The sequence below is a fragment of the Rattus norvegicus genome, chromosome X (assembly GCF_036323735.1).
Source record: "Rattus norvegicus strain BN/NHsdMcwi chromosome X, GRCr8, whole genome shotgun sequence".
In the NCBI taxonomy this organism is placed as follows: domain Eukaryota; kingdom Metazoa; phylum Chordata; class Mammalia; order Rodentia; family Muridae; genus Rattus; species Rattus norvegicus.
The window spans coordinates 70,440,119-70,468,081 of record NC_086039.1 but is presented as its reverse complement, the minus strand read 5'-3'; the positions used below and the strand labels follow the sequence as shown (position 1 = coordinate 70,468,081).

General features: G+C 47.3%; 1 protein-coding gene across 6 annotated transcripts; it reads right to left on the bottom strand.

Annotated features, from left to right (window-relative positions):
- Window positions 1-301: 301 nt before the first annotated feature.
- Med12 (mediator complex subunit 12) lies at window positions 302-23,467 on the bottom strand. 6 transcript variants are annotated; one of them, XM_063280297.1, is made up of 46 exons: window positions 23,153-23,467; window positions 22,536-22,640; window positions 22,143-22,334; window positions 21,861-22,020; window positions 21,226-21,407; window positions 20,955-21,065; window positions 20,589-20,843; window positions 19,938-20,084; window positions 19,548-19,647; window positions 19,299-19,435; window positions 18,942-19,073; window positions 18,091-18,217; window positions 17,249-17,478; window positions 16,795-16,875; window positions 16,506-16,676; window positions 16,158-16,302; window positions 15,940-15,990; window positions 15,525-15,643; window positions 15,201-15,344; window positions 14,598-14,761; window positions 14,223-14,354; window positions 13,650-13,877; window positions 13,332-13,476; window positions 13,095-13,215; window positions 12,555-12,656; window positions 12,346-12,459; window positions 11,913-12,088; window positions 11,568-11,747; window positions 10,491-10,562; window positions 9,933-10,066; window positions 9,606-9,767; window positions 8,799-8,910; window positions 8,547-8,636; window positions 7,694-7,803; window positions 7,347-7,482; window positions 6,480-6,641; window positions 4,855-5,232; window positions 4,484-4,634; window positions 4,136-4,341; window positions 3,897-3,974; window positions 3,755-3,809; window positions 3,592-3,679; window positions 1,697-1,940; window positions 1,051-1,194; window positions 778-859; window positions 302-579 (listed from the first exon to the last, which is right to left on the bottom strand). In XM_063280297.1, the coding sequence occupies exons 1-46, from the start codon at window positions 23,249-23,251 to the stop codon at window positions 536-538; spliced, it is 6,498 nt and encodes a 2,165-aa protein (XP_063136367.1). In that variant the 5' UTR covers window positions 23,252-23,467; the 3' UTR covers window positions 302-535. The 6 variants fall into 6 exon arrangements, with proteins under 6 accessions (XP_063136367.1, XP_063136368.1, XP_063136365.1 ...); XM_063280298.1 differs by having other exon boundaries at window positions 4,145-4,341; XM_063280295.1 differs by having other exon boundaries at window positions 3,592-3,809; window positions 3,897-3,971.
- Between the last annotated feature and the right edge of the window lie 4,496 nt (window positions 23,468-27,963).

Here is a 27,963-nt window from a genome sequence, read left to right as displayed (position 1 = left end):
GATTTCTCTCCAGCCTAATGAGCCCCCTCTCCTAGTGGTATACCCCAGTGGAAGAGAGTTGTAAAGAGGCTACACTGTTTAGCTGAGGAGGCAACCTGCCTTTAAAGGACTGAGGGCTTGGAGCTCATGGCGGGTCGCTTGTGAACAGGGACCAAAGGGCAGCAGTGCAGCTATAACTTAGAAATGCAGAGGCCAGAGGGTGAGTAAGGGAGATGATGTGGAAGGAAGGCATGAAGAGTCTGAGTTGTTCAGCCCTGCCCTGGCACTCACAGGAGACCCTTCCATGTGCAGATTCACACACTTCTTTTGCAAAGAAGCTCTGTGTATTGAGTGCAGCAGCTCTGGAGCTCTATATAAATAATATACAAAACCCAACAGTTCAATGTTTCACATTAACAAAAATACTAAAAATTCATTAAAAATGGAGCCTGAGGGAAGGACCCCAACCACTACTGGAGCTCGCCCAAGAAGGGGACTGGGAATTAAGCAGAAAGGCTGGGCCACATCCAGTGTATAAGCAGTTCCTCCAGGTGACTCAGTAGCGTCCAAATATGTTGGTACTGGGCTGTGGCTGGGTATCTGTGAAAAATGAGAGACTGTCAGGGTAGAAGACCAATCAGGGCTCATATTCATGAGGAAAGCTGGTAAGCTGGGAAGGAAAGGGGAAGAGGGAAAGGGACCTCCACAATGTGGGCCTGAAGCCAGCACCTCAGCCACCTCTGCCTACCCCATTCCCTCTTCTTCCCCAGATTCTTCTTGGGAAGGAGGCAGGCTTACTAGAGAGCTGTTGTTGAAGTTGCCGGACCAAAGCTGCTGTCTGTTGCTGCTGCTGGGTCTGCTGAAGCCCCTGGCGCTGGAACTGGGTAGAAATGGAAAGTAGAAGATAGAATTCCAACTTCCCAGCTCCTTCTTTACCCATCCATCTTAACCTATTAGTACTACCCTTGACCTCCCAATGCTACCCCAATACACTCTGTTCCTAGCGCGGATTGACTATGTGCCCATCCTGTGCGGCTTGCCCTGAACCTGTGGCTATAGTTCACCAGCTACCTGGGGCTGGGACTGGGGTTGAGGTTGGGGAGGTGCTGCCTGCTGCTGCTGCTGGTGTGGCTGCTGCTGTTGTGGTTGTTGCTGCTGTTGTTGCTGCTGCTGTTGCTGCTGTTGTTGCTGCTGCTGCTGCTGTTGCTGCTGTTGCTATAAGCACATAAAGAGATCATTTTAAGAAGAGCAATGGAGCTGTGACTTTGTGTTGAAAAGATGGGAGCAGAAAGGGGGAAGGGAGTTGGAGCCAAGAAGCACTGAGGTTCCCTCCAGTTCCACATCTGAAGGAAACCAAATAGTATGTCTGGCAGAGACTGTCCCATTTTCCCCCTCACTATGATCCTTGGGAAATGAAAAGGAGTGGGGAGGAAGCCACTTAATCACCATTATTGAACCTATTATGGTAGTGAAGGCCTATAACTTCAGCATTCAGAAAGCTGAAGCAGGAGGATTGCCATGAGTTTAAGACTGGCCTCAGTTATAGTATGAAACCCTGTCTGAAGAAACCAAAGAAAATAAAAAGTACTAACACACATCAGCCATTGTGCTCAGTGCTTACTACACGACCTCATATTTCAGCTTGGGGATAGTATGGGAAGAATATGTCTTTTCCTTCTTGGGTTCCCAAGTGTCAGATACAATCCCATGGCCTTACCCTTAGGATCTGCTGTTGCTGTTGTTGCTGTCGGATGTGGTACTGCTGTTGTTGCTGTTGTTGCTGTTGCTGCTGTTGCTGCTGTTGCTGTTGTTGCTGCTGCTGTTGCTGCTGCTGCTGTTGTTGCTGTTGTTGCTGCTCAGGCAGGATGGAAGTTGAACGGACGCCTGCCTGGACACCCTGGGCACTCAACGGAGTCATGGTACCCATCATTGGTGTCTGCTGCAGTGTCTGGTGTGAAAACCTCCAAAGACAAGGGTCCAAAGGTCAAAGCACAGGGCAGAGAAAGGGGGTGGTGCAAACCCTGGGTCCCTGACCTGAAAGAAACTAACAAGTCATTGTATTCATTCCTCTTGGCACTAATGAGAGGAGCCCTTCTGGAGTCTGACCGATTTCTAGGTCAGAGAATAAAACACAAAGACAATACTCCATTTTACTGTCTCATAACCTTAATGCTTAGGAATTTTTAGATTCTGTTTTAGCTTATTTTTCTCTTATGAAAAACTGTCTGCACACGATAAGCATTCTATAAACACCTACCAACGGTTTTTATGCTTGCTGTTGCTCCCCACAAACACACCCAGTTGTTCTGCTACTCCATATGCCCTTCCTACCCGAATCTGCACATCCCTGAAAATCTGCAGCTGTGCTCCCTCACTTCGTCTTCTCACACCTTCCCCTACACTCATTCACTCTACACTAATCCCTTAACACATCAAGCCCTTCCTATCACTTTCCTGAGCAAAGCAGTCCTGTCTGGTTGTGTCTCAATGCTGTACCTCAGTATTCAATGTCATAGTCAACTTGCCCTCTGTAAGCTAGGCCCCGCCCCCTCCACTCCACACTACATTTAAGATGTGCTCCTCTCTGTCTCCAGACATTCAATCCAGTCCCATGTTTTGGCTCATGCTGCATCCTTTACCTGGAATGCCCTTCCTTTTCCACATCTCTACAATACCCAATCATAGTTATCTCAAAGGCCAGCTTGAATCCATGAGTCCTTCTCCAGTGACTCTGATCTATACTGGTAGTAGCCCACCTTTTTCCAAGTCCCATTATACTTCTTGGCACCAAACTGAATACCTGATTATGGCTTTGCTCATACCATTCTCTCTCATAACATTCCTCTCATGGTATCTTCTGTGTAAGACCTGTACTTCTCAATGAGGGTAAAAAAAAAAATCTTTGTGGTGAGGAACTATGCACTTTTTTTCCATTATCTTTCCTTGCTCTAGTCCCAGCATAATGCTGGTTCCATAGCAGACAATTAATCAGCCCACTCTAGAGTATTCTAAATCCTATGTTGCAGAGCCTCATGACAGTTGCCCAGGTCTTAACTAAGATTTGACTAAAATTAACCATGAAATTCATTTGTTAGTCCATCCTAGAGTACAACTGCTTTTTCTCCCCTTGAGAAAGGGTCTCATGTAGCTCAGACTGGCCTCAAACCATTATGTAGCCAAGGAAGACCTCCTCCCTGTACCTCTTGCGTGCTACCACTGCAGTTGTGCATGACATAGCAGGCTTTGTGTAGGGCTAAGGATCAGACTCGAGACATCATGCATGCTAAGTAAGCATGCTATCAAGTAAACCTTATCCTCAGTCCTGGTGTTAACTGTTTAATTCTGGATTTAGCAGTCTGTATCATATACTGTATCTATAAACCCCAGGTTCTTATCAAAGTTAGATATTTGTTTCTTCTGTCAGTTCCTCAAGGATTTCTTCCAACTCAGGTCATTTGTGGCAATACTTACATGACCAGATTAGTGTTCTTAATGCCTCCCAAAGTTCAGGCCCATTTATCACCTTCAAGTACAGGGTTTCCCAAATCAGATGCTTGCTTATACCTGCTTATACCTCAGTATCCCTTGCCAGTTCACTACTACTTTGGGTACCTTTGAGTGGAAGTCAGTCCATGCCCATAGGTTGGGGCCTGCTGATGCACATAGCCACTGGGCCGCTGTTGCAGGTGACGGGTAGGATCTACAAGAGTAGGATTGGTAGAAGGGTGGGTGCTCTGATAAGGCTGGCTGGAGTAGCTGGGGGGCACCATGGTACCTGCAGGGCCTGTGTGTTGCTGCAATCCCACATGAGAGACATAGGACGTATAGCCCTGGAGGGAAGGAGGAGAGATCTGGGGAATGAGGAAGTACAGCAACTCGCTTCCCTCTCCCTGAGGTTACTAGTCTCAGGCACTTACCTGGGAACTCTGCAAACCATAGGAAGAACTAGGAGTCATCTGATGGACAGATGACTGTCCCAACATTCCCTGACTCTGCTAAAGGGAAAAAGGAGAACTCAAGTTCAGGAAATGCTTTCTGCCATGTCTCTTTTATACCTCTGACCCTGCATGCTCCTGTGAAGGTTCCAAGTATCTCCTCAGTCCTCTGACCCACCAAAACCCCTCTCCCTGGCAGTCCTCCCTACTGCCCCTCTCACTATCTTTGCCTGGAGCTGTTGGCGAAGGCGCTGTCCCTGGGGCACTGTGGGTTGCTGCTGCCGGTACACAGAGGTCTTATAAGAAGAGGGTTCTAGGCCCATGACAGTAGTCATAGTTGTAGGCAGCACACCGGGGTAAGTTGGTCGAGTTGGCAGCTTCTGCATTGGTAATCGCACAGGGCGATATGGGTCCACACGAGGGCCACCTGGAAAGGAGAACAAATTGACCTCTCGGAGATCCTTATCCCTTCAGCCTCATTTTTTTTTTTTTAACAGTTCCAGCCATCGACATTTCCCCTGGGAAGGGAGGAATGTTCAACTCCACCAATCCTAGTGACTAGTACTTACCAGCAGGCAGTGGCTGGTTTTGGGTGTACAGGCCCATGGAGCTCTGCCTGTAGCTAAGGTGGGATATAGAACCTGGATTTGCATGGTGTAGAAGGTCTGGAGGCACTGTCACACCATAGGGACCACTCCGACCTGGCCCCATGCCATAGTCCTGTATGGGTGCAGAGGACAAAGGTAAGTGACTTACAGCAGTTCTGGGTGGGGAGGTGAGGGAGGAGGGTGTAAGGAGGAGCGGTACTGATCCAATTCACTGGATCATGATTCTAATGGCACCTCTTCCCTATGTACTGCACACCTCCCATAAAGCAGGAACTTTAGCTTCCAACTACACATGAAGTCAGGAAAAGGGCTTGGGTGGGATGGGGACTGGCCTCGCTCTTGGTGGCTGGCTGACTGCGTTTCTTGCCCTTGGTAGATTTCTTCTTGCGCTCCTCTGTGCTGGGAGGAGCAGTCCCTGGTTTGTCAGTCTTGGGGGGCTCAGGAGCCTTTTTCTCAGGCTCTAGTAGGGCAGGGGCTGGTGGCTCCTCATCTTCTGGGGGCAGAGGTAGTGGCTCCAGGTAATAGGCTCTGGGTCGAGGCCTCAGGTGGGTATGGTAGAGCAACAGTCGTTGCTGCTCCTCCCCTCGTGCCACTCGGCGGTCCACTCGGACTGTGCCAAACCAGGCCCATGATAGTGGTGCTGTTGATGGCTTCAGGCCCTCAAAAAGCTCCCAAGGAGAGATCTTTTGTTTGGTGGAAACTTGTAGACCCTGCTCCAGCAAAGGAGAAACAATGAGCCACCGAGACTTGGAAAATAGGAGGATGTCTAGAAAGGGCAAACTATCTGTTGATAAGTTTTCAAAGTATGAAAGAGTGGTAAGTAATCGGGGATGTGAGGAGAAGAGGAGAGAGACACTAACACAGAGATACATGAAGGACAGACTCTGCCTGGGCACAGTTGAACTGAAGGAGAAGAAGAGAGAGACACTAACACAGAGATACATGAAGGACACACACTCTGCCTGGGGCAGAGCTGAACTGAAGGAGAAGGGGGCAAAGGGGAAAGGGGACACCAGGAGAGAAAGAGGGTACTAAAGAGGCAGATAAGGAAACAGAGATGGAGGGGAGGAGAGAAGCTGACAGAAGATGAGGGAAAGAAAGAAGCCAGAGAGAGGGGAGGGAAAGAAGGGAGAGGAGAGAAAACGGGAAGGAGAGAAGAGGAGAGGAGAGAGAAGGAAAAATTAAAGAGGGCAAAGAGAGGCAGTCAGAGAGAAACAGGAAGAGAAAGACAGGGATAGGGACAGAGAGACGGAGAGCAGCCAGAGGAGAGAAACATGATAAGAAAGGAATTACGAGAATGTGTACACTGAGGAGCTTTGCTTTGCATTTGAACCTCTGTATCCCCCCTTCTCTCTCCGCTATGAAGAATAAATGGTTAATCAAGGAAACACTCAACCAAGTGCTTGATAGAAGGCCTGTGGCTAAGAGCCCTTGCTACTCTTGCATAGGACTCAGGTCTGTTTCCCAGAACCCACATCAGGTGGTTCACAACCACATGGAACTCCAACTCCCGGTCTCTGTGGGCACCTGCACATGGACATGGCCTACACATACCCAAGCACATAATGCTTTAAATCCAAATACTGAAACCAACATAAAAAATAATAGGAAGCTGAGCTGGGCAAGTAGAGAGACATGGAGAAAAGAGACAAGGAGCCAACAGAATGCTGGGAAATGAGAAAACAGTGGGGCAGAGAGGGGGGCAGGGCATGGAGAAAAGTCAGAGGGGACTGAGACAGGCAGAACAGTAGAGTCTGACAGAAAATAGAGACTCCAAAAGAAGGGGAGATAAAGTAAGGAAAGCCAAGTGATGTGCTCAAAGCCCCATGGATGATGGTTTGTAGGTTTTCTTAGGGAGAGCCTAATGGGCTCCTAGATTTGGTATATTAGCTGGAGCTCTGAAAGATTAATATGGGGTGCAAGGGGGGAGAGAGCATGGGAAACAAACAGGACATGCCTCCTTCTTGAAGATGGAATCGAAGCCAGCAATCTTGTTGCCCTTGGTGTCAATAAGGGAGCCCTGTGGCTCACAGGTTATGACATCTCGGTTCTGCTTGGGTAGTGGCAACAGTTGGTGAACCTTTTCCAGACTGTCTGATTGGCGCTCCCCCAAGTCCTTCTGCAGACACAAAAAGATGGGTCATGAATTCAAAAGTACAGAAAGAGAGGGACAGAACATTGTAAGTATAAAGAAGACAATCAGAAGGGCTCAGTGGTTAAGAGCACTGGCAGCTCTTCCAGAGGTCCTGAGTTCAATTCCCAGCAATCACATGGTGGCTCACAACCATCTGTAATGGGATCTGATGCCCTCTTCTGGTGTGTCTGAAGACAGCTGCACTGTACTCAATACATAAAATAAACAAATAAATCTTTTAAAAAAAAAGACACTCGGAGCTGGCCATGGTGGTGTACATCTATAATTCTAGCACTTGGGTGGCTGAGGTAAGAGTATTTTGAGGGCTAGCCTTGGATATATAAAGAACCCCCTGACCCCCTCCAAAAATACCAAAAGTAATCTCAGCACATAAGAAGCTGAGGCAGGAAGATTGCTGTGGGTTTAAGTGCAGCATGGATTATGGAATAAGTTACAGGAAAACTTGGGTTACCAAATGAGATGCTGTCTCACACCAAACAAACAAAAAAAATGACAAAAAAAAGAAATGGTATTCAGTAAATCCCCATTACGTAGATCAAAAAGAACAGAAAGGAGAAGGAAGAGGGCCCATCTCACTCCCCACTCCCAGGCTGCACAGTAAATACAGTCAAGGCAGAAGAAGCTGAATTTCCAGTACCCCTAAACCTTGTTTTTGACCCCTCTGCTCACCTGAAGCTTCTTCACCAGGTTCATATATGCACGTTTGTTTTCCTCCATGCTGCCTTGTGAGATACTGGACATGTCTGCAGCCAACGTTCCATTGATAAGCACGCTCAGCATGTCCAACACAGTAGTGAAGAGTTCACTGTGGCAGGCAGGAAGCCAGAGAAAAAACCAAAGGAGCAAGAGATTAAGGAAAAGGGGGCCTAAGAGATCACAGGCAGGAAGGGATGATGTCATCCCAAGGGGCCTGAGATTGTGTGTGGGAACCCAGGGCCACGGAGCCAGTGTTTCCTGCAGCTGGCACAGGATAGGGATTCCTTCAGGGCGTGACCTACGGGGTTGGGGATGCTCACTTGTTAGACTGCATATCCACAGTGCCACTGATGATAATCTCCAGGAGGAGCTGGGCCCACTCTGTAGTCTGTTGGGTACTACGCTGCACAGTGTCAAACATGCCCCCGACCTGCCGGGACCACAAATCAGTCAGATGGCTCAAGGTGATGGTCAGTTTTTTGAGAAAAGCTTAGGTTGGAACCTGGTTGGCTGGGAGTGGAGACCCACCAAGGCCCTGTCCCATCATTTGTACTTATCATTTCCTATTCAGTGTTAGGCCAGTGGCTGAATTTAGTATGTCAGGATCTGTTTCCTTACTTATAAAGATATGGGACTTGTACTAAACAAATCCTGCAATTCCATTTAACATTGCACAATGGGTTTCTGCTATTCTAGGGCCCAGCCAAAATGTCAAATACTGAGGCAGGGTTCCTGCAAGCATAAGAAGTATTCAATCTACTGAATCCTGGCCACAGGAATTTGGTTCCTTCGGCCATTTTAAGGTCCTATATTTCAGGAAAATGAGGTTAAAATTGGAAGACCTCAAATCTAGGGCCCCCATTCTCAAACCTGTCTTCCCCAACCTGGAGCTTTTTTTAAAATATTTACTTTATATATGTATGCATGTATGTCTCTATGTCTGTATGTATGTGAGTACACTGTAACTGTGTTCAGACACACCAGAAGAGGGTATCAGATCCCATTACAGATGGTTGTAAGCCACTGTGTAGTTGCTGGGATTTGAACTCAGGACCTCTAGGAAGAGCAGTCAGTGCTCTTAACCATTGAGCCACCTCCCCAGCCCCAATGTGGAGCTTCTTAACTGTCTTTCCAACCCCGCCCTTTCCTCCTTCCCCTAAGAGTCCCCCTCACCAGGTTGAGCCGCAGTTTGAGTGCCTCATGCATTAGCTGCTTTGGTTTGCAATCATCTAAGTACTGGTTTTCTCGCCAATTAATCACAATCTAGGATAGAAACAAGTTTAACATGCAGCTCAGGAAACTCCTTTCTATTCCAAGTCGGAAAATGTTTTTATCAGGAAACAATGAAGGGTTCAAGCATGTAGTGGCCTCTTAGGTGCACCCTTTCCCATCCTGATGTCATCTCCAAGGCCCAGATACCCATACCTGGTGCACCTGGCTGTGGAGGGAGGCAAGGAGTCCCTCACGTTGTTCATCCTGTCCTTTCAGACATGTTAGCACCAGTGATAAGAAAGGCTGCTGGCTCAACAGGGACATACTAGATTCATGAGGGGAAGGGCAGAGACAAGAAGACTGTAGGTCAACCACCTTCTAACTTCCTTGTCCCATATTCTACTCTTAAAACGTTTTTTAGTTCTCTCTTTCTCTTCTTTCTCTCGGCCCTCCCCCTTGTCTCGTTCTCCCATTTAAATCCCCTCCATGTGGAAAAAAAATTTTTATTTCTGTTTTCTATGAGTCTTATTTTATGTGCATGCCATGTGCACATGAAGAGGTCAGAGGCAAACGAGTAGGAACTGGTTCTCTTCTCCTACCATGTGTAACCTGGGAATCGAACTCAACGCTGGCAGCAGGCATTTTCCCCATGGAACCATCTTGCTGAACTCTAGATTCTAACCTAAGATGTAACCTCCTGCTTAGCCACCCAGATCTTGATTCGCCACGTTCTTTCTTTCCTTCCTTTTTTGTTTGTTTGTTTGTCTTTTGAGAGACAGTCTCTCTATATAGTTCTGGTTGGCTTAGAACTTGCTATGTAGACCAGGCTTGCCTCAGACACAGAGAACCTCCTACCTCTGCCTCCCAAGTGCAGGATCAAAGGTGTGCACTACCACACCCCGAGTGCCACTTTCTCATGGGGCCTATTCTCTACCTGGAGCCCTAAAGTTTATTCTTTCCTGAGCCTGCCACCTCCTCTCCTTTTTACTCTTTAGTCCTTACTGACCAGAGCCCCTTTACCTCTTCTGTTTTTGTCGATCTCGTTCTTTCCGGGAAGAAGAACCCAGGTGCTGACCCTTTTCCAATTCCTCCCCAGCAGCTTTTAATACATGGCCCTGAACTGAAGTGGGCAGTTTGGCAATGAGAGGAGCCACCAACCATACACCAGAGCGCTCCAGAGAGCTAGAAGACAGGGGACATAGGGTTTCAGGGGAGCTGGTTAAGCATGGTTAAACAATCTGTCATTTCTTTTCCCCAGGCATGTCCAGTATCACCATTTCAAAAACATCATTCATGCTATCAGGAGAAAAACTATGAGGGCCAAATTCTAATTTCTTTCTGCCCAACCTGAGCACAGGTTTGGCCTTGCTGCTGCTGGGCATATTGCTTGCTGTACTGCCAGAGGATGATCCCGTCTCTGCGGACTGTTGGAAAACCTCAATTGTGGCCTTGGCAATGTTCTCCAAGAGAGAGTTCATCTCCTGGGGAGGATAAAAGGCACAGAAGGGCTAAATAGGCAGCTAGCAGTAAGGAGAAGCATGGCAAGGAGGGATGGGAGATGAGACTGAAGGAGGACATCGTGGAGGTCAGCAGGAGGGACATAACTGTCAGAATCTGTACCCTCTGGTACCTCCTATTTCTACAGTTCCCTACCGTCTTTTCCTTTGCCACAAGAAACAGGCTCTATTACTACCATAGCCATACTTGTGCCCAGCCGAAGGCTCCAGACTCTTGGCCCACTTCCTGATCATCAGCTCTATGTGTCTGTCATTCTCACACCCCCTCTTATCTCCTTCAGTCAGGAGCTTGAGGGTGGGGCCTCAGTTCTTCTATGATGGCTGATATCCCTGGCCCAGGGAACTGGAAGTGGGCCTGAGAAAGGGAGGGCCTAGGGACATTACTTACGGTGTTGGGGGTCTGCTTGATCATCAGCTGTAGCTCCAAAGAGGACTGGCGCATGGTCCATTGGTCTAAGTTCTGGTGGTAAAAAGCAAACAGATCACTTATCAACCTTACTACCTATTTTATGGCTAACTCTTACTTCCCACAACAGATTCCTAGAAGTTGGAAAGGGATGTCCATGCCCCTCTCATTAGGAAAGGCTACATTTAAATAATCTCAAATCCCTAAGAGCAAGTGTATTTTACTATGGTTAAAAAATGATGTCATATCCCTCTAGATCCTTGTCCCAGAGCCTCACAAAGTTCTGCTCGGTGCCTAACCTTTAAATCCTTAATGTTAAGGTTGAACCCTGACTATGTTATTTTACATCAGCTGCTCGAAGCCCCCCACAGAGCCGTTCTGAAGTCCCATAGAGACTGGAAAGCCACTGTTAGACCATCCCCCTTTGGTTTTACCTCCTCCGGTAAATTCCTTTACTACTTCCTCCCTGGCCTTATCTTCCCACCTCAGTCAGTCAAATGCCTGAGGCAAGCAACATGACAAAGTGAAAGGGCACAGGCACACCTGAGTCCACATACTCATTCAAAACTTACTAGCTCCTCATGGGACCTTGGACAAGCTAATTAACCTCTCAAGCCTCGGTTTCCTCACTGGTCAAACAAGGATATTCACATTCATTTCACAAAGTCATAAAGATCAGATGAAAAAGACTGAATACATGGTGCTGTGCTTATTGTACCTGTGCACGAGTAGTTTCCACTGTAATAGCTATTACTATTCACTTACCGAGTCATAACCAAAGTGTCATATATGCAAAGCAGAATCCAGGCCGCTCAGAGGCAATTCTTCCTATAGATGAGCTATGCTCACCCCAGACAGTTGTGCGCTCATCTAACAGCCTAGCTCTTGAGTCTAGACCAGACCACCAAATCTGCTCCTAAGCCCATGCAGGAGCTGTTTTTCTTGCTCCCATTCTCCTACATGCTTGTTCATCTTCCTACTTAGTGAACGGTTCCCACTATTCCCAGGGAGAGTCTATCTTGCTGCCCCACCCCCAGCACTCCAGCTCCTTTAGCCTACCTTGAGAATCCGCTTAATGCGCTGCCGCTGGGGGTTTTCTCCATCTTCGCTGTCCAGCAGTCGATGTGGGTAGCAGATGAGCTGCATGAGGCGCTGGGCCTGGGCACTACTCAACACTGGGTCTTGTAGATCATTGCTATCCTCACACAGTGACTTAAGGCAACGTTCTCCTACCCATTCCTAAGGAGGCTGATAATTAGAGGACGGCAGGCAACCCTGGGAAGTTGTGCCAGGGGCAGGTAAAGGACCCAATGTATAGCAGGGAGGTAGTGTGGTCATGGCTAGAAACGGGGCTAGATTACATAGAAGCATTTTTAGGTGGTGTGGGGGGAAGGTGAGACTGACCTGTTGGCAGATGCTTCGCAGCACGTACTTGGCATAGACATCCAGACTTGCTGTCTCCACAGAGATGTTGCGGCCACCCTGCCTCCGACCGCTACTACCACCTCCTCCCTCCTCTTCTGGAAGTTCTTCTGTTCCTCCCGGCACAGTGAAGCCTGAACCTTTAAGCTCCGCATCCCCTGCGGTTCATGGGTGGGAGATAGGGAGGGCACAGTGAGATCAGAACAGTGTATGGAGACCTGCCCTGGCCCACAGAGGCAGAAATTCTCCCAAACGCTGCCCTATGAAACAGAAATATACAGAAATATACTTCTCCCCACCCCACCCCCCCTTCTCCAAAGGTCAGAGAGACCACCTTTAGGAGGGAAAAAGACTGTCCCTGTAGTTCAGCTGGCACTCCACCCTATATACACTCTCTTCCTACCCCCTTGCATACCGAGTACAAACACAGCCTTGAGAACAGCAAACACAGCTCCATCCACGATGCGGTTCTGGGAGGCAGCCAGCAGGTGGCGGTCACAGGAGGACCGGATTCCAACGGTAGGTTTGTCTGCAAGGGAGCCCAAGTGAGGGGAAGCAGGAGTAAAAGCAGTGGATTGGGAGAGCCAGTTTCTATAACTGCCTGTTCCAATTAAAGTCACTCACTTCCATCGGACTGGCAAGGATTGAGTTGTGGCGTCTTGAACAGGTGGAGGAGAATTCGGCAAGTAAGCCTGGCCCCTGGCTCAGAATCCTGCTCACTACAAGCTAATAAACACAAACCAATAAATAAAGACAGCAGATCTGAAAAAGAACCAAACCGAACTGCGCATGTGCATGTTGGGAGGAAGAATACGCTGAAATACAAATGAGGTGGAGGAAGAAGAAACAATACAATCCTGAAGGAAAAGTGGAACGCGAAAATGTTAAACAGCTGAAAGGTCAAAAACTTATAAGGTCCATAGGCTGGGCCGAAGCTCATGCTCAAGCAGGAGGGAGGTATTGAGTTCAACTGTGTGTGTGTGGAGAGGGTGTCTGGGCTGCAAACTCAAAATAGGCCTTTGCATCCTTCTGGCCTGGAATGCAACAACGCATTGGTCTGGGAACTGCAGTAGGATGTTCCACAATCACAGGATGGTTACGGAGCATGGATGAGCACACATGGTGCAGTCCTGACATTCTAGGAGTTACAGATTGGTGCTTTACCAGCATTGAGGAGCGAAGGGATGGCTGCACAGCGAATCAGGTCTTCTAGGAGCAAACACTGACGGGCGATGAGGATAGCAACAAAAGTAGCCAGGGAATCGTGGAAAGACAAGTCACTGACCTGAGGAAAGCAGACAGACACTGAGTCAGTGTGCTGGAGGAGACAAAGCCAGTATGCCAGATCTCTAGCAAATAATAAGTAGAGATCTTCCAGCAAGATTCCACTTGAAGGCTTACATCTACGTTGCACAGGAGATCGTTGAAACCACAAGTGCCATTGTTAGAGGAGCAGCACAAGGCCTTAAGTACTCCTAACCACTCTGCACTCAGTGACTTGCAATAGCCGGTGAGCTCTGCACAAAGGATAGCGATGTCATTTACCCTAGGGAAAAGTACAAAAGCCCTCAGGAAAAGTCGTCCCACAAAACCTCAGACACCTAGCTTTTGGTTTCTGCCCCAGTAACAATGAAAGGTATAGTATCTCTTAGGTAAGCCAGCCCTCCCGATATCAGGTAGAGGCACGAGGCCCATTCATCAACTCAGGATGACCCATACCTATCAGGATCATGGTGGCCCACACAGACGTGCATAAGAGCATTGCAGACAAAGCTGTAGCGGTTGGCAGGGTTCTCACTAAGACTCTTGCCTAGCCCCGTGTAGGTGAAAGTGTGAGCAGCAGGGTTCTCCAGAGTGTCAATCATGAACTCCGGTGCCCAGCGCATATTGGATTCTGATGGCTCCACATTACAGTAGATGGTGTTCTTCACTTTTGAGCAAAAGTCACTGCAGGGGTAGAGGAAGGAAATAGCAATACTGAAGGAGGCCTGGTGGGGTACAGGGATGGGCAGGAAAGGGGAGAAAAGAAAAAGAAAAGGAATGAAGGATGGAGGACCTTGGGAGAAGAAAAAGGGAGCTGGGCCACAGCAGACATGGCAGGAAGGGAGCCACATGTGATTAAGAAAGTGGCCTGTGAAGGCAAGGAGGAAGAAGGTTCACTTTCAGTAATAAAGTAACAGGTGAGGGACACAGTCCATAATGATCCCGCACAGACAGCTCGATGCTGAGGTGTGCAGTAATGGGAAGGACGTGGGACTAGCCCCACTCTCTTATCCCTTCTACCTCTCTTACCTGAAGAGCTCCCCAAATTTGCTCTTTAAATGGCTACAGGAGGTATACAGATCATAGAGATAAGCAAGGATACAGCGCTCTGCAGAGGAGCCATCTGAACGGTTCATTCCATGTTTCACCACGCCACAGAGCCTGCCACAGAGGCAAGGTAGAGAGGATTAACAGGTAGGGAAGATTAACAGGTGGTTTACAGGGCCCTGGGCCAAAGGCCCTGGACACAAATTCAAGTGTCTTGGTAAAGCGATTCCTACCCCTATCTTAGCAGCAGATGCTACCACACTGTGTGGACCCACCCACATGTCCTTCCTAGGCCATTTCTAACTGACATTCACCAGAACCCTGCACATTTTAGTTTAGTTTAGAAACTGCACTTACCCCTCAAACACTTGCGCCATCTGGTCTTGATTGAGGATGAGGCAGGCATGATAGTGTCGAAGGACAGCCACGATGCATAAGCACAGGCTGGTAGTATAGCTGCCCACCAGATCAGACGATTTGAGAAGGAGCTCTGCCTCAACCACACTCAGCTCATTCAGCAGCTATCAGAGAAATAGAAGTAAAACCTGAGAAGAGGCCCTTTTGATTGTACATAAACTCCGTTTTCTGTGAGGAACTTGGCATGGCCAAGCCTGAGCCCTTCCCACTGGAGCCACTTCAGCCGAGAAGGGTCAGATTACTACATACCAGTGGCCTGCACTGTACTAGCACTATCGCTAACCAGTCTCCAGGACAGCATGCTATGAACTTGACAGCAGGAAGATGGTCTGTACCCAAAGCTCTAATCTGTCTCTTGGGCCTCCCCAGGGAGCACTTAAGTCTCTATTCCAGCAGTCTTAGCTCATGCTCCACTCCCCCTGTGCTGCTAGTCTTCAAGCCATCCAAACATCCTAGGGAACTGGCTGGAGCCTCCACTCTTGTCTTCATGACCCTATATAGCATGAATTCTTTCTTCCACCCTATCTCTCCCAATTTCCTCACCTGAATGGCAAAGTCGATGAGGCCACTGATGCTTAGTGAATATTCCATGAGGTCGAAGACGAACTGCACATGCTGCACCAGAGGCAAGTGGTATGACATGCCAAGAGCAAAACTCGTAATCTGCTCCAGAACATTCCGGGAGACCTGATAATGGCAATGTGAGTGAGACAGGAATGAGAGGAAAGAGCACCTAGGGATGCAGGAAAGGATGATGGTGGGAGGGAATGAGAACATCGAGCTTAGCCTGCTTAGTAGGGAGGTAAGATGTAAAGGAAAACAGGACAGGGGCCAGAGTGTGGGAAGGGTTCTGGTTTATCCCCACACCTGAGCCGTGACCTGATGTTGGTCATAATGAGAAAGGTGCTGGAACTTAGCAAAAATATCTTCAGCAGTGGGGAAGGCTTCAGGCCGGTTGCGGCGTCGCTTCTGCCCATCTTCCCCACCTGACAGGATAGTTCAAAGCAAGGAGTCAGGACAAAAAAGAAAACTAGCTGTCTAGGGCTCAGGTAGGGGTGTGGAGAAGGGATTACCGTAGGGAGGGAGGAGGGAAAGGGGAAGGAGGGAAGGGAGAGAAAGGAGGGGAAGGGAAGTCAGGGAAGGGCTGGGATAGGGGTAAATGGGACAATGAAGCACAGGTTTAAGGGACCACAGACTATGTGGACCTCAGAGGACCATGTACAGGGAGGTGCTAGGTAAAGGGGAGGAGGGAGGAAGGCAGTAAGGGCTTACTGTGAGGTACCTAAGAATGTCAGGTCTCCAGGATTCAGAGGCACAATAGGAGCAAGCTGGTCTGTAGAGGGGGGGAATGAGGGGGAAGTTTCAAAAGGACTAGAGCTCTCAGGAGATTCCAAGAGACAGGACATTGGGACATGACTGGGGAGTGCCCTACACTAGGCATGGGAAAACTGACTAGGGCATTCTTTTGGGAGGCTTCTGTTTAAGGAGTCTGAAACCCACCAGTTTCTGCTGTCCCCTTGCGGTTCAGAACCTTCAGGATATCCTTGGTAATCTTCTTGATGGCATGGCGGGCATCATCTCGCTGCTTCCCCACCCCAAACAGTACGACCAACCGCTGGTTGCACTCATGGCTGCATGACTCCTCCTGCATCCCAGCAGCACCATCAGGCTCCATCACAAGTCTCCTGCCCTCTTCTTAAGAGCATGCTTTGCACCTCTCAACACTCCCATGTGCAAGCCCCTTCTCAAACACACCCACCCCCTTAGGACTGGGTCTAGCCCCTCAGCAATTCCTTTGATGGAAATCTGGCCTCCAAACAGGCCACCACCAATGTTGGAGAACAGTACCTGTGGGATTGGAAAGTGTGTGGCATACTGCACATGTCGTGGCTGGTCATACAGAATCCCAAGTGTCCCCTCAATCTTCTCTTTGGGTGGGGGTTTCACATCCTTTTCGACATCTGGCTTCTCAGGGGATGGGCTTCCCTTCCCCTCACAAGGCATAGTAGGGGAGAACAACTAAGAAGGCGAAAGGGCAGAGCATTCAGGAGAAGCAGGAGGCATAAAGGAATTCCAAAAGGAGACACAAGGGGAGAGAGAGCCAAGGCACTGGATTCTTCCACGCTCAGGAGCTTACTGAGAAATCAGGCTTTTCCATGTCCTCAAAAAGCACACTGGAACTAGGGTCGATGTCCATAGATTCAGAGAGCCCTGGATCCTGAAGGCATTCAACAAAGCAAGAGCTTTCTTAATCCCATGAAGTAGTTCCTCACTGTCCAGGAAAGGTCATGGAGAACTGGATCAAGGAGTCATAAGGAAAGCCCAAGTTCTGGACTCAAGCCTTGTCCAGTCACTTAACCAGTAAGAAAGTAAAGTCGCAGTTTCCATCAGCTTTAAATGGAAGGCAAGAATACCTTTTGTGAAGACCCAATGAAAAACTGACATGAGACTACTTTATAAACCAGGAAGTGCTGAGAAAATACTATCATTCTTGGGTAAATCTTGGGTAAGAGAGACTCTCAGAGGCTTCTGGAAGCTGTGAAAAATGGGTGTCAAAAGTAATAATTAAGAGCAAGGGAAGGGCCACACACCTCTAGCTTGCTGCTGCTGCTGCCTTCAGCCTCCTTGCGCTCGGGATCATCTGCAGGATCATCAAAAGGAGAGGGGGGCCGAGGACCAGGTGTTCCAAATGCAAGGTCTCCCCGAGAGATGAGAGTGCAGGTGTACATATTATGGGAGAAGACATCATGTCGGATCAGTTCACAGAACAGCAGTACCAAGTTAAAGAATTCCACTCGCTCACTCTCACTTCGGGGATCAGCTATAAAGAGCGAAGAAGGAAAGATGAGTTAGCCGAACGCAAAACTGGCACTCTTACAATACTGCACAGAGACATCCCCTAAGCAAGAAGAGGAACAACAGAAATCCAGAAACTGCCTAGAGATACAAAGGATAGTTATTGGGGCGAGAAAAATGGCTCAGCAGTTAAGAGGGCCTAGGGTTTGATTCCCAGCACCTGGGTGGCTCACAATTGTCTATAAACTCTAGTTTCAGGAGATCTAAAGTCCTCCACTGGCTTCCAGATATGGACGTGGTGCGCAGGCATACATACAGGAAAACTACCCATAGACAACTGTTTAAGAAAAGGGTGGTTGGCTACACTTAATGCTGTCCATTACCACCTTAGAATGGCCGGAACATCTTTGCTGCTGTACATATACCAAAATGCTTTGCTCACATGCTCTTCTCGTGTTGGTTCTTTCCATCTGTTTAGTCTATTAAAATTGTTTTATTACACTATGAAGGAGTAGAATTATGCTAAAAGTTATTCTGTACAAAGCCCAAGACAGAAGTAGACACCAGAGCGTCTTTTACGTTTTCTGATGACATCGCTGAATCAAGACAGAGTAAGTAGAGTTAGAGGTCTTCATACTCAGCATGGGAGCCTGTGTATCCAGAAACTGCAGGAGGACATCCTGGAAAATGGGTGCACTAGGAGCAGAAAGGGAACCAGAGGCGACGGAACCCTTCTCATCAGCTGCTTCAGATTCTCCACAGCGCTGCAAAGTGAGAGAACAAACTGAGGAGAGATTTTTCTGTCTCCTCACTTTCCATTTCCTTTTCGACCTCCCAACCACAGCCATGATCTTATCTCTAACCAGTATCTAACAGCTCTGTTTTTATTTGTGCCTTGTGTCCTAATATTCCCTGTAAGTTGACCACTTTTATTTGTTTATTTGGTTTTGTGAGGCAAGATCTCACTGTGTAGCTCTGTGGGGCCTGAAGTCACTGTGAAGATCAAACTAGTCACACACTCATTGAGATCAGCCTGTCTATGTCTCCCAAGTGAGTGCTAGAATTAAATTCATGCACCACCATCGCCATCATTTTTAAAAAACTTTTTTGAGACAGAGTCTATGTAGCCCTAACTGTTCGAGAACTGCATAGGTAAACCCAGCGGCCTCAAATTCACAGTTGTCTGCTTGCCTCAAGCTCCTTGGTGCGAGGATTAAAGGTATGCCCCCAGGCCATAACACCTGCCGTTTGTAACATTAGAGACTGTCCCTCTGCGCAGTCCTGGTTGCTTTTGTAACCTGTGATCCACCTGTCTGTCTTTCCCGTGCTGGAATTACAGGTATGTGACAAAACAAGTGCTCCCTATTGTTTCTTTCCAATCCCTCAGGTCCAGTCCCAATCTCACTACTATCTCAATCACCGCAAGCTGTTCAAACCCAGTTAGATTCTTTCTTTCAGGCAGTTCATTTCCTTTGCTTGGCCACTAACCTCAGCCTCAATTTCTGCTTGTCTCTTCTCCAGGAGTTTGGCTACTACCATAGCACGGTGCCGCCCGGAGCGCTTACAGCTTACAGCCCATTCACACAATAACGACACCACAGCATCATCATCAGAGGAGATCTGTAACCAAAGGATTTAACAAGGATAAGAAACGGAAGGCTGGGAACAAAAGATCTAAGTTCTCTTTATTCAAGATAAGGCCCCAGCTAAAAACATCCTGGGCCCAGGAAGCCGGTAGACATCTCTTCAGGAATCTCCTGGTTTCGATAGCATACTCTACCTTCGCCTTATAGACACTGATTCTCCTGCAATGTTTGTGCTCGTTCTGTTTCTCTTCTTACTCACCTCATGACCATCCTTACTAGGCCCCAGTCCAAAGATTCGATTACAAAGGGAGTCAAGAGAGTTACTAAAGTCAGAGCGCTCAAAACTATGGCTGTCCAGCACTTCTAAAGTATGAAGCACCCGTCCAATGGTGAAGCCTGAGGACAAACAGTAAAGGAGACTTAAATAGAGGCTCAATGAATTCAGAGCCTCAGATTATCTATGAACCTATCACTCATCCTTTCTTATCTTTTGTCCTCTGACACTCACCTGCAGTAGCTTCCTGGCACTTATCAAAGGACCAGCGAACCTCAACTGCTTGTCCACGCTCCTTGATCTGTTGTTCGATCTCTCGTAATTTTGCACGGACCTGCAAAAAAAAAACAAAAAAAAACTTTTAACGAAACACTCAGATACGTAAAAATCTAAAAAAAAAAAAAAAAAAAAAAAAGTAGCCAAGTTACTACCACTTATGGCAGTACATGCCTATAGCACTTGGAAGGCAGAGGCAGAAGGATCACCATTAAGTTGAGGCCTGCCTGATCCACATAGCAACTTTCAGGCCAGCAAAGGCTACTCAGCAAGATTCTGTCTCAAAAACAAAACAGAAACATAAAACACATCCCAGCTGTGCAGTAACAGTTCAGCAGTTAAACTTACCTGCTGAGTAAAGGCACTGTTACCCTCTGGCATAGGCAAGTTGGAAGGAGCAATAGGCAGGTGGTCAAGTGGTGAGCCAGTCTTAATTCGGCTATCAGTCAATGAGTAGTGCCAAACTAGGGCACTAGGGCAACACAGGAGGATGGTCTGCCAGACAAATAAATAAATCAAACCCAGTTACCACTGCTACCTCTCTACATCCCTACTTAAGACCCACTTTCCTTTAGGTTTGACATCTCAATTAGGTTTATTACAACTAAGTCCTTGGAGCAAGTATCATTCCTGACCCCTCTCTTCCTTACCTTCCTCCTTTTTTAAAAAATAGTATCTTGAGACAAGGTTTCATTTGGCTGTGTAGCTTAGGCTGACTTTGAACTTATAATCCTCCTGCCTCTTCTTTCCAAGTTCTGGGACTACAGGCATAACACTATCATACCCAGATTCTCATGCACTTTCTAAAAAGCTTTGGGCCGACTACTTAGTCCTGGAAGAGAATGTCCAAAATCTCTAAAAGGGAGCATCCTATTACAGAGAAACACTAATTCTTGAACAGGTACTCAGTGCCTGCTCCCACCTCCAAGTTGAACTCACCCCCATTCTCCAGGATGAGCAGTCAATTCTTTATACTTCCTTGGGCCCTTTAGTACCTACCTGAAGGATACAGCTGAGGCCAAAAACCAAGGGACGGTGCTGAGGGCACATAAGCAGGTCACTAAAGGGAGTCGAGGGTGTATTGCTAGTTGGGGGTTGAGGTGCTGGGGTAGTGGGCAGAGAACTCGTTGACTGAGCCGATATAACGTGAGATGAGTGGCTGTTCACACCATCCAGCTGTAGAGCCAATCTCCGGGTACAGAAGTAGGCAAGGCGGCGGGACAGATAGGCAGACTGAACGAACTCCCCTGAGTACTGTAAAGAGGTGACCAATAAAGACCACTAGTTTTCTCCAAAAGACACTGTTCTGATATCTGATTCTTTCTCAAACCCTCTAAACAGTCCCTCCTTAGGTATAGGTCTTACTCGAAGCAGTAGGGGAAGCAGCAATTTAAGCAATTCATCTTCTCCAGGGCGTATTTTCTCAAAACACTCAAGCACCCAAGTCAGGAACTCATGTCTGTCCAGCATTCCATCCTATGGATAGCAGGGAACTATTAGAGGTAAGGCAGATAAAGTAAATGGAAGAATGAAGAGAGCCACACCAGGGCCAAGGTAAAAGGCAAATTCCGTTCTATACCAACAGGACAGGATAAGGTGCAACTCAATGCCATGTACAACATGCCCTTTCTCCTACCTGAAACATGAAGAGGGCGAGCTTCTCATTGTAGTCCCACTGCCTGATTGCCATCTCTACATCATGGGGCAAAGGTCCTATAGCAGAACCACAGACTCCACTTCCTGCAGGCCCTGGCCGATAGTATTCAGCCATCTTCTGTAGCTGCTCCCATAAGTACTTTGTGATGATTTGAGTCCATTCTAAAGAAAATATGGAAAGGGAACTATATGGTACTATTCTTAGGCTAAGAATACTCTCTCCCCTACCTTCACCCACAATCACCGGAGTTCTTAGCTCTATTCATCCTCCCAGCCTATAGATAAATGTCACCTCCTTAAAGCAAGTAATCATTATGTCCAGTGAAGTCTCAAAGAACCACCTGTCTACTCTTTTGGCATTTACCATTTTCTATATTTAATTATGCTCCATATGCCTTAGCATCTTCAGTAGGATCTAAAGAGTAGAAATTATATGCTGGTCATCTTTATAACCCAGTACCTGAACACATCAGATAGTCAAATTAGTTTGTTCTTACCAATCTTGTGAATGCAAACTTCATGCAGAAACAGGGACTAGACTAGGGAGAAGATTTATTCTAGGGCTCCATCGTCCCTCGAAGCCATCAGTGGTACACCGGGTGTACAGTTACTTACCAGTGAAGGGGTCAGCGGTGTTTTTCTTCTTAACCTTAGTCTCAGACATTGCTGCATAGTAGGCGCAGGTCATCTTAATGAGCCAAGCAGCCCGCATCACAGGCACTGTGTATTTGGCCAAGTACCCAAATACTTCTTCCTTCTTACTGAAAATGGGGACCTGGATGGGCATCATAAACAGCAAGGTCTCTAAGTACCCGAGGGAGCTGACACCATGTAGCTTAATCTCAGAATATAGGTAGACACTACCTTGACCTTAAGAACGGGAAAACAGTACCTCACCTTTTTGGCTAGGTGTGTGAGTGGTTTGGTGCCAGCTAGGTCAGTGAACCAGGTGTTAATAGCACTCTGAGATCTTGCAGTCACCAGCCAGAAGTTGTCCTTCTGGTTCATTAGGGACTTCCTTCGACCAGTGTCAGAGAGAGTATTACACCTTAACTTCTCTGCGATGATGCTGCTGAAGTTGGAACTGATCTAAAGGGAGAACAGTATATCTCAGGGTAGTAAGAACAGGCAGGCAGGTAGTCCTGCTTCTCATGTGAAAATGCCAATGTGGTAGCACTGGGTTACACACTCTGCCATTTAGGTTATCCCTTTCAGTCTGCCCAACCCAGAGCTTTTGCTCCTTCTCAGATTCTTCCAGCCTTTTCCTTCAGCCTGGCAGGGTTGTCTCACCTTGGCAGGATTGAAGTTGACGTTCTTGGCACTGCCATGTTCATCCCCAGAGACAGCAGGCTGGTTATTGAAACCTTGTTTTACATTCAAAGCCGTCAGTTCATCCTGAGGCAGAAAAACAGCATTTTAGCTAACCCTCATTTGCCTTATATTAGAGGTTGTAGGAGAGGGCAGAGAAAAAGGTAACAAGGGAGAAAGGGAGGAAGAGGATTCTGAGTAGAAGAGGTTATTTAAAGCCCAGCCCTTATGTTCATTTGGACCCCACCCTCACCCCCACAGTCAATGAGATTTCCACATTCCCCAGAGCAACCCCGACATCACTCTTCCCTTACAGGCACCTCACCAAGCTGGCCCTAACAACTTTCTGAGGTTTGTGTATGAGCGCCCGAGTGAGTGTGGAGGGGGGCACCCCTGGCATGGCTCCTGAACCACGAGCTCCTCAACCGGAACTGCTGGCAGACCCTACTCTCCGGCAGGGCACCAGTCCACTCTACTCTTCCCCCAGTTGGGACTTTTGCTCTCACCTAACCTTACCCCCCCTTCCCTCAACTGTCAGTGTCTCTTCCCACACTAAACACCTGCCCGGACCCCGCGGGAACCGGGAATTGTGAACGCACCTCCTTCTGTTTGGGATCTTGAGGGTACACATCGGGAGGCCCCAGCCGCAGCCGCTTCAGGGGTCGGTGTTCATAGCTCAAGATCCCGAAAGCCGCCATCTTGCCCAGCCCGTACCGCCTGAGGCGCCTGCAGGGCCAGGCGAGGTGGGGAGGGAAGGGGCGGAGGGCCGAGGACGGGAGGGAGCACGGGGACAGCAAGCCGGGAGGCGGTAGAGAGGACCGAGGCCGAGAGAAGGGGGGTGGCGGAGGCGGGGCACGTTAGAAACTCTCGATTACTGCCGGAAACTGCCGAGGGACGCTGGGTACCGTCGGACAATACTGACTGCAGAGTAGGTGGGGCCTCGCTAGCGCGGGGCGGAGCCCCACAGCCCGGGAGCTTTGGGCCCTAGGAGGGAAAGTCAATTTCACACACTAAAAATGCACGGGCATGGCTGGTGCTGGAGGCGCAGACCTGAAATAGGGGAAGCAACCGGAGCGCTGAGCTCTAGTTGGAACTGTGTTCCCGTTGCTTCGCTCAGTTCTTGGCCTGATAAGTGGTCAGGAATTTTTAGTGTAGTTAATAACTGCATCTCTTAAAATCACTTCGTTTCTTAGTTCCCACATCTGGATAATGGGCATGCTAAACTTCCTACTGAGGACAGTTGTAAAGATTAGCAACTTCTATTGTTTTAAGAAAACACCTTTGGACTGATACAAAAGATCCGGTCTAGCCAGGCACATGCCTTTAATCCCAGCAGAGGCAGAGACAGGCGGCAGAGACAGGCGGCAGAGACAGGCGGATCTCTGTGAAGCGCCTGTCTCACAAACAAAAGACAGCAGCAATAAAACTGTAGCGCTTTCTTTTAATCTCTGCAGGTGGTTACAGCCCCTCTGCACCAAAACCTCTAATCCTTTGTTGTTGTTCTTGTTAACACTTTACCTGGTGATGCACACCTTTAGTCCCAACAGAAGAAAGCAGATCTCTGTTAATTACAGGCCAGCCTGGTTCACACAATGACTTCCAGGACAGTCAAGTCTATATATGAACTGTTACCCTGTCTCAACAAACCCATTTGTTGAGACAAATAACCATTTTGATGGCAAACACCTTTAGTCCTAGCACTAGACAGGCAGAAGCACGAGAATCTCTGAGTTTTGAGGTCAGCATGGTCTACACATTGAGCTCCAGGACAGCCAGGACTACATAGAGCCCCTGTCTCAAAAAACAAAAAACAAAAAACAAAAAAAAAACAAAAACAAAAACAGGGGTTGGGGCTTTAGTTCAGTGGTAGAGCGCTTGCTTAGCAAACACAAGACCCTGGGATCTGTCCTCAGCTCTGAAGGGAAAAGAACAAAGAAAAAATACCCGTGTGTCATCTGAGTCAGATGGTCATACAGAGCAACACAGTGACTGACACATACCCTGTCTCAAAAGGACCAAAGGGTTTGGGGAAGCCATCGAAACTTAGTATATGTGTTACACACCTGTAATACCCACAACTCAGTACATAGGAAGATAACAGGTTCACTTTCAGCCCAAATTACATAGTGTGGTGCACGCATGTGCACATGTGTCCACACACACACACACACACACACACACACACACACACACCTCTCTTTTCTGAGACAGGGTCATCTCACCATGTGACCAGAGGTAGCCTGGAACTTCCCATATAGCCCACACTGTCCCAGAACTCACAGAAAGCCCAGAGAGCCACCTGCCCCCTAAAGCTACCAGGCTCTTCCAGGAAGGAGGAGGAAGAGGAGGAAAAGGAAGAAATAGGGATCTTCTTCACAGAATAGTAATCATACAAATTGTCAGATACTTTCTATCATGAAGTGTTGCATACATGAACTCCAAGTTAAGAACCTTCACAAGAGGGCCCCCCAGAAGGCAGAAGACGTTTACTTGCCATTGTACCTTTTACCAGAATAGAATTCTCTGGTTTCACACGATGAAAGCAGAGAACTGACTCTTGCAAACTGTCCTCTGACCTCCGTGTACACACAGATAACAAACAAACAAACAAATATACAAGAGAATCTTTCTCAGGCTTAGTGGCAAAGGGCATTAACACCAGCACCATGTGACAGAAGCAGGCAATCTCTTCAAGTTCCAGAACAGCCAGAGAAACACAGTAAGACCCTGTCTCAATAAATAAATAATTTTAAAAAGAGGAGCTGCAGAGATTGCTCGGGGATTAGGAGCACTGCCTGTTCTTCCAGAGGACCAAGGGTCATTTCCAAGCATCCATATGATGGCTAACGATGGTCTGTAACTCCAGTGCCTGAGGCTCTGATGCCTTCTTCTGAATTCCTCTGGCACAGGGTATGACATGTGGTATGTAGATTTACATGCAGGCAAAATGCTCATACAAATAAAGTAAAACCCAGCTGGGCGATGGTGGCGCACACCTTTAGTTACAGTACTCGGAAGACAGAGGCAGTCAGACCTCTGTGAGTTCAAGGCCAACCTGGTCTACAGAGTGAATTTGAGGATGGCCACAAATACACACAGAAACCCTGTCTTGAAAAACTAACTAAATAACTAAATAAAGGCTAAAAATTCATAAATCTGGGGCTAGAGAGATGGTTCAGTGGCTAAGAGCATTTGTTGCTTCTATGCTTCTCTCTCTTCCTTCTTTCCTTCCTTCCCTTCCTTCTTTCTTTCTTTCTGTCTTTCCTTCTTTCCTTCTTTCTTTTTTTTCTTTTTCAAGGCAGAGTTTCTCTGTGTATCCTTGGCTGTCCCGGGACTCACTCTGTAGACCAGGCTAGCCTCTAACTCAACAGATATCTGTCTGCCTTTGCCTCCTGTGTACTGGGATTAAAGGCATGTGTCAACCCCCCCACCCCCACCCCCACCATCACCACCACCAGGACAGGAAGCTGATTTTCAAAGAGTGATAATTTGCTTGCCCAATATTATACACCGATATTCTATTATGGGTTTTTTTTTTGTTTTGTTTGTTTGTTTGTTTGTTTGTTTGTTTTTTTAGAAAAAAAGACAGCTAAAGTACCATAATAAAATTACCAAAAATCAGGGCCAGCTAAATGGTTTAGCAAATAAAGGAAGGCGCTTGCTGACAAGCCTGACAGCCTGAGTTCAAGCCTCAGGACCCATATGGTGGAAGGAACTTACTTGCCCACCACATATACACACATGCATACAAAGTCAGTATCTGGGTATCATGGTACAACAACTGTAATCCTAGTAGTCTGGAGGCAGAGGTAAACTGCTCTGAGTTTGAGGTTCATAGAGAGTTAGGGGACAACCACTACATAGACTCTGTCTTTAAAAAACCAAATACATAAATAAGTAATAGTAAAAACAAAATGTCAAACCTCACTGTGGAGATCAAGTCTGCAATGCCAGTGCTTAGGAGGCCAAGAAAGGCTGTTTAGGCTACAAAGTGAATTAAAGTAGAAAGTGAAGAACAGTCCACAAGTCTGAACCCTTAGGTTCACTAGGGGAGGAGAGTTACAAAGGCCAGCCTTAAAAATGTAATCTGATTGAGTAGAGGAAAATATACTGGATGTGGTGACTTTTGATTTAACTCTGAAGGCCTTCAAAAACAGAAATAAATAGCAGCTGAGTGTAGTGGTACACGCCTGAATTTCCAAAACTGGAGATTGGAAGTGAAAGATCAGGATTTTAGAGCATCTTCAGCTACACAGTAAATGTGAGACTTTGAAAAAAAAAAATTGTAGCAATTCCAGGTTCACAGCAATGTGGAGTTAGTTCCTTCTGTTTAATATTACTGTGAGCCTGAAACTTCTCCAACTCACGTCCTGTGCCTCTCCTCCTCTCACCTTAGAGTGGTACACTTTATTACAATTGATGCATTTATATATATTCTACGGTGATATATCGTTATCAACCAAAATACCGAGGACTTTTATAAATGCGGCCAGAAGTGGTGGCACACACCTTTAGTCCTAGCACTCTGGGGAAGCAGAAGCAGAGGCAGGCAGAGGTAGACAGATCTCTGAGTTGGAGAACAGCCTGGTCTACAGAGCTAGTTCCTTGACTGCCAGAGCTACACAGAGAAACCCTGTTTCAAAACGGAAAAAAAAAAAAAACAAAAAAAAACACCCAAAACCGTGGAGGCAGGCAGAATCAACCTGGAGCCTTCCACTGATACCAGCATCGAATGAGTTCTTATTGCTTCCCACTGACTACCATGGCAATTTAGGTTTTGTTAGTGTCAGTATTCTAGATTTTGACCATTCTAAGATGGGGTATTTTAACCTTCTAAGTTAGACAGTGGCTACAGGGAAAGAATAAGCAAACATATCCAACATGGCTAATATAGAGGGCTGGAGCTTGATCGTAACCCTGAAGGCTATGGATAGTTCTTGAAGACTTTTAAACTGAAAAACCTCCTCTGCAATAGGCCAAATGGTGGCTGGCCTCCAAAAAATTATGTGCACTCAACATTTGTGATTTTCTTTGGCAAAAGGGTTTTAAAAGGTATGACTAAAGTAAGGATCAAAAAGCCAAGCATGCTGGCACTGTAATCCTAGCACTTTAGGAGATGGAGACAGAGGGACCAGGAGTTCAAGGCCAGTCTTATTGCCTACCAAGTTTGGGGCCAGGCTGAGTTACATGAGACCCTGCCTCAACATCATCACTACCACTACCTCTCCTAGAAAAAAAAAAAAAGAGAGAGAGAGAGAGAGAGAGAGAGAGAGAGAAAGCAACTAAATTGACCAAGATGGAAAGAAGATAGTTCAAGGGCACTTTACTGGAGAGATGCTTTTAAAGCAGAATCTGAAAAAAATTAGTGTAATTTTACCAGAGAGAAAATGGAGCAGCAAATCAGGCAGAG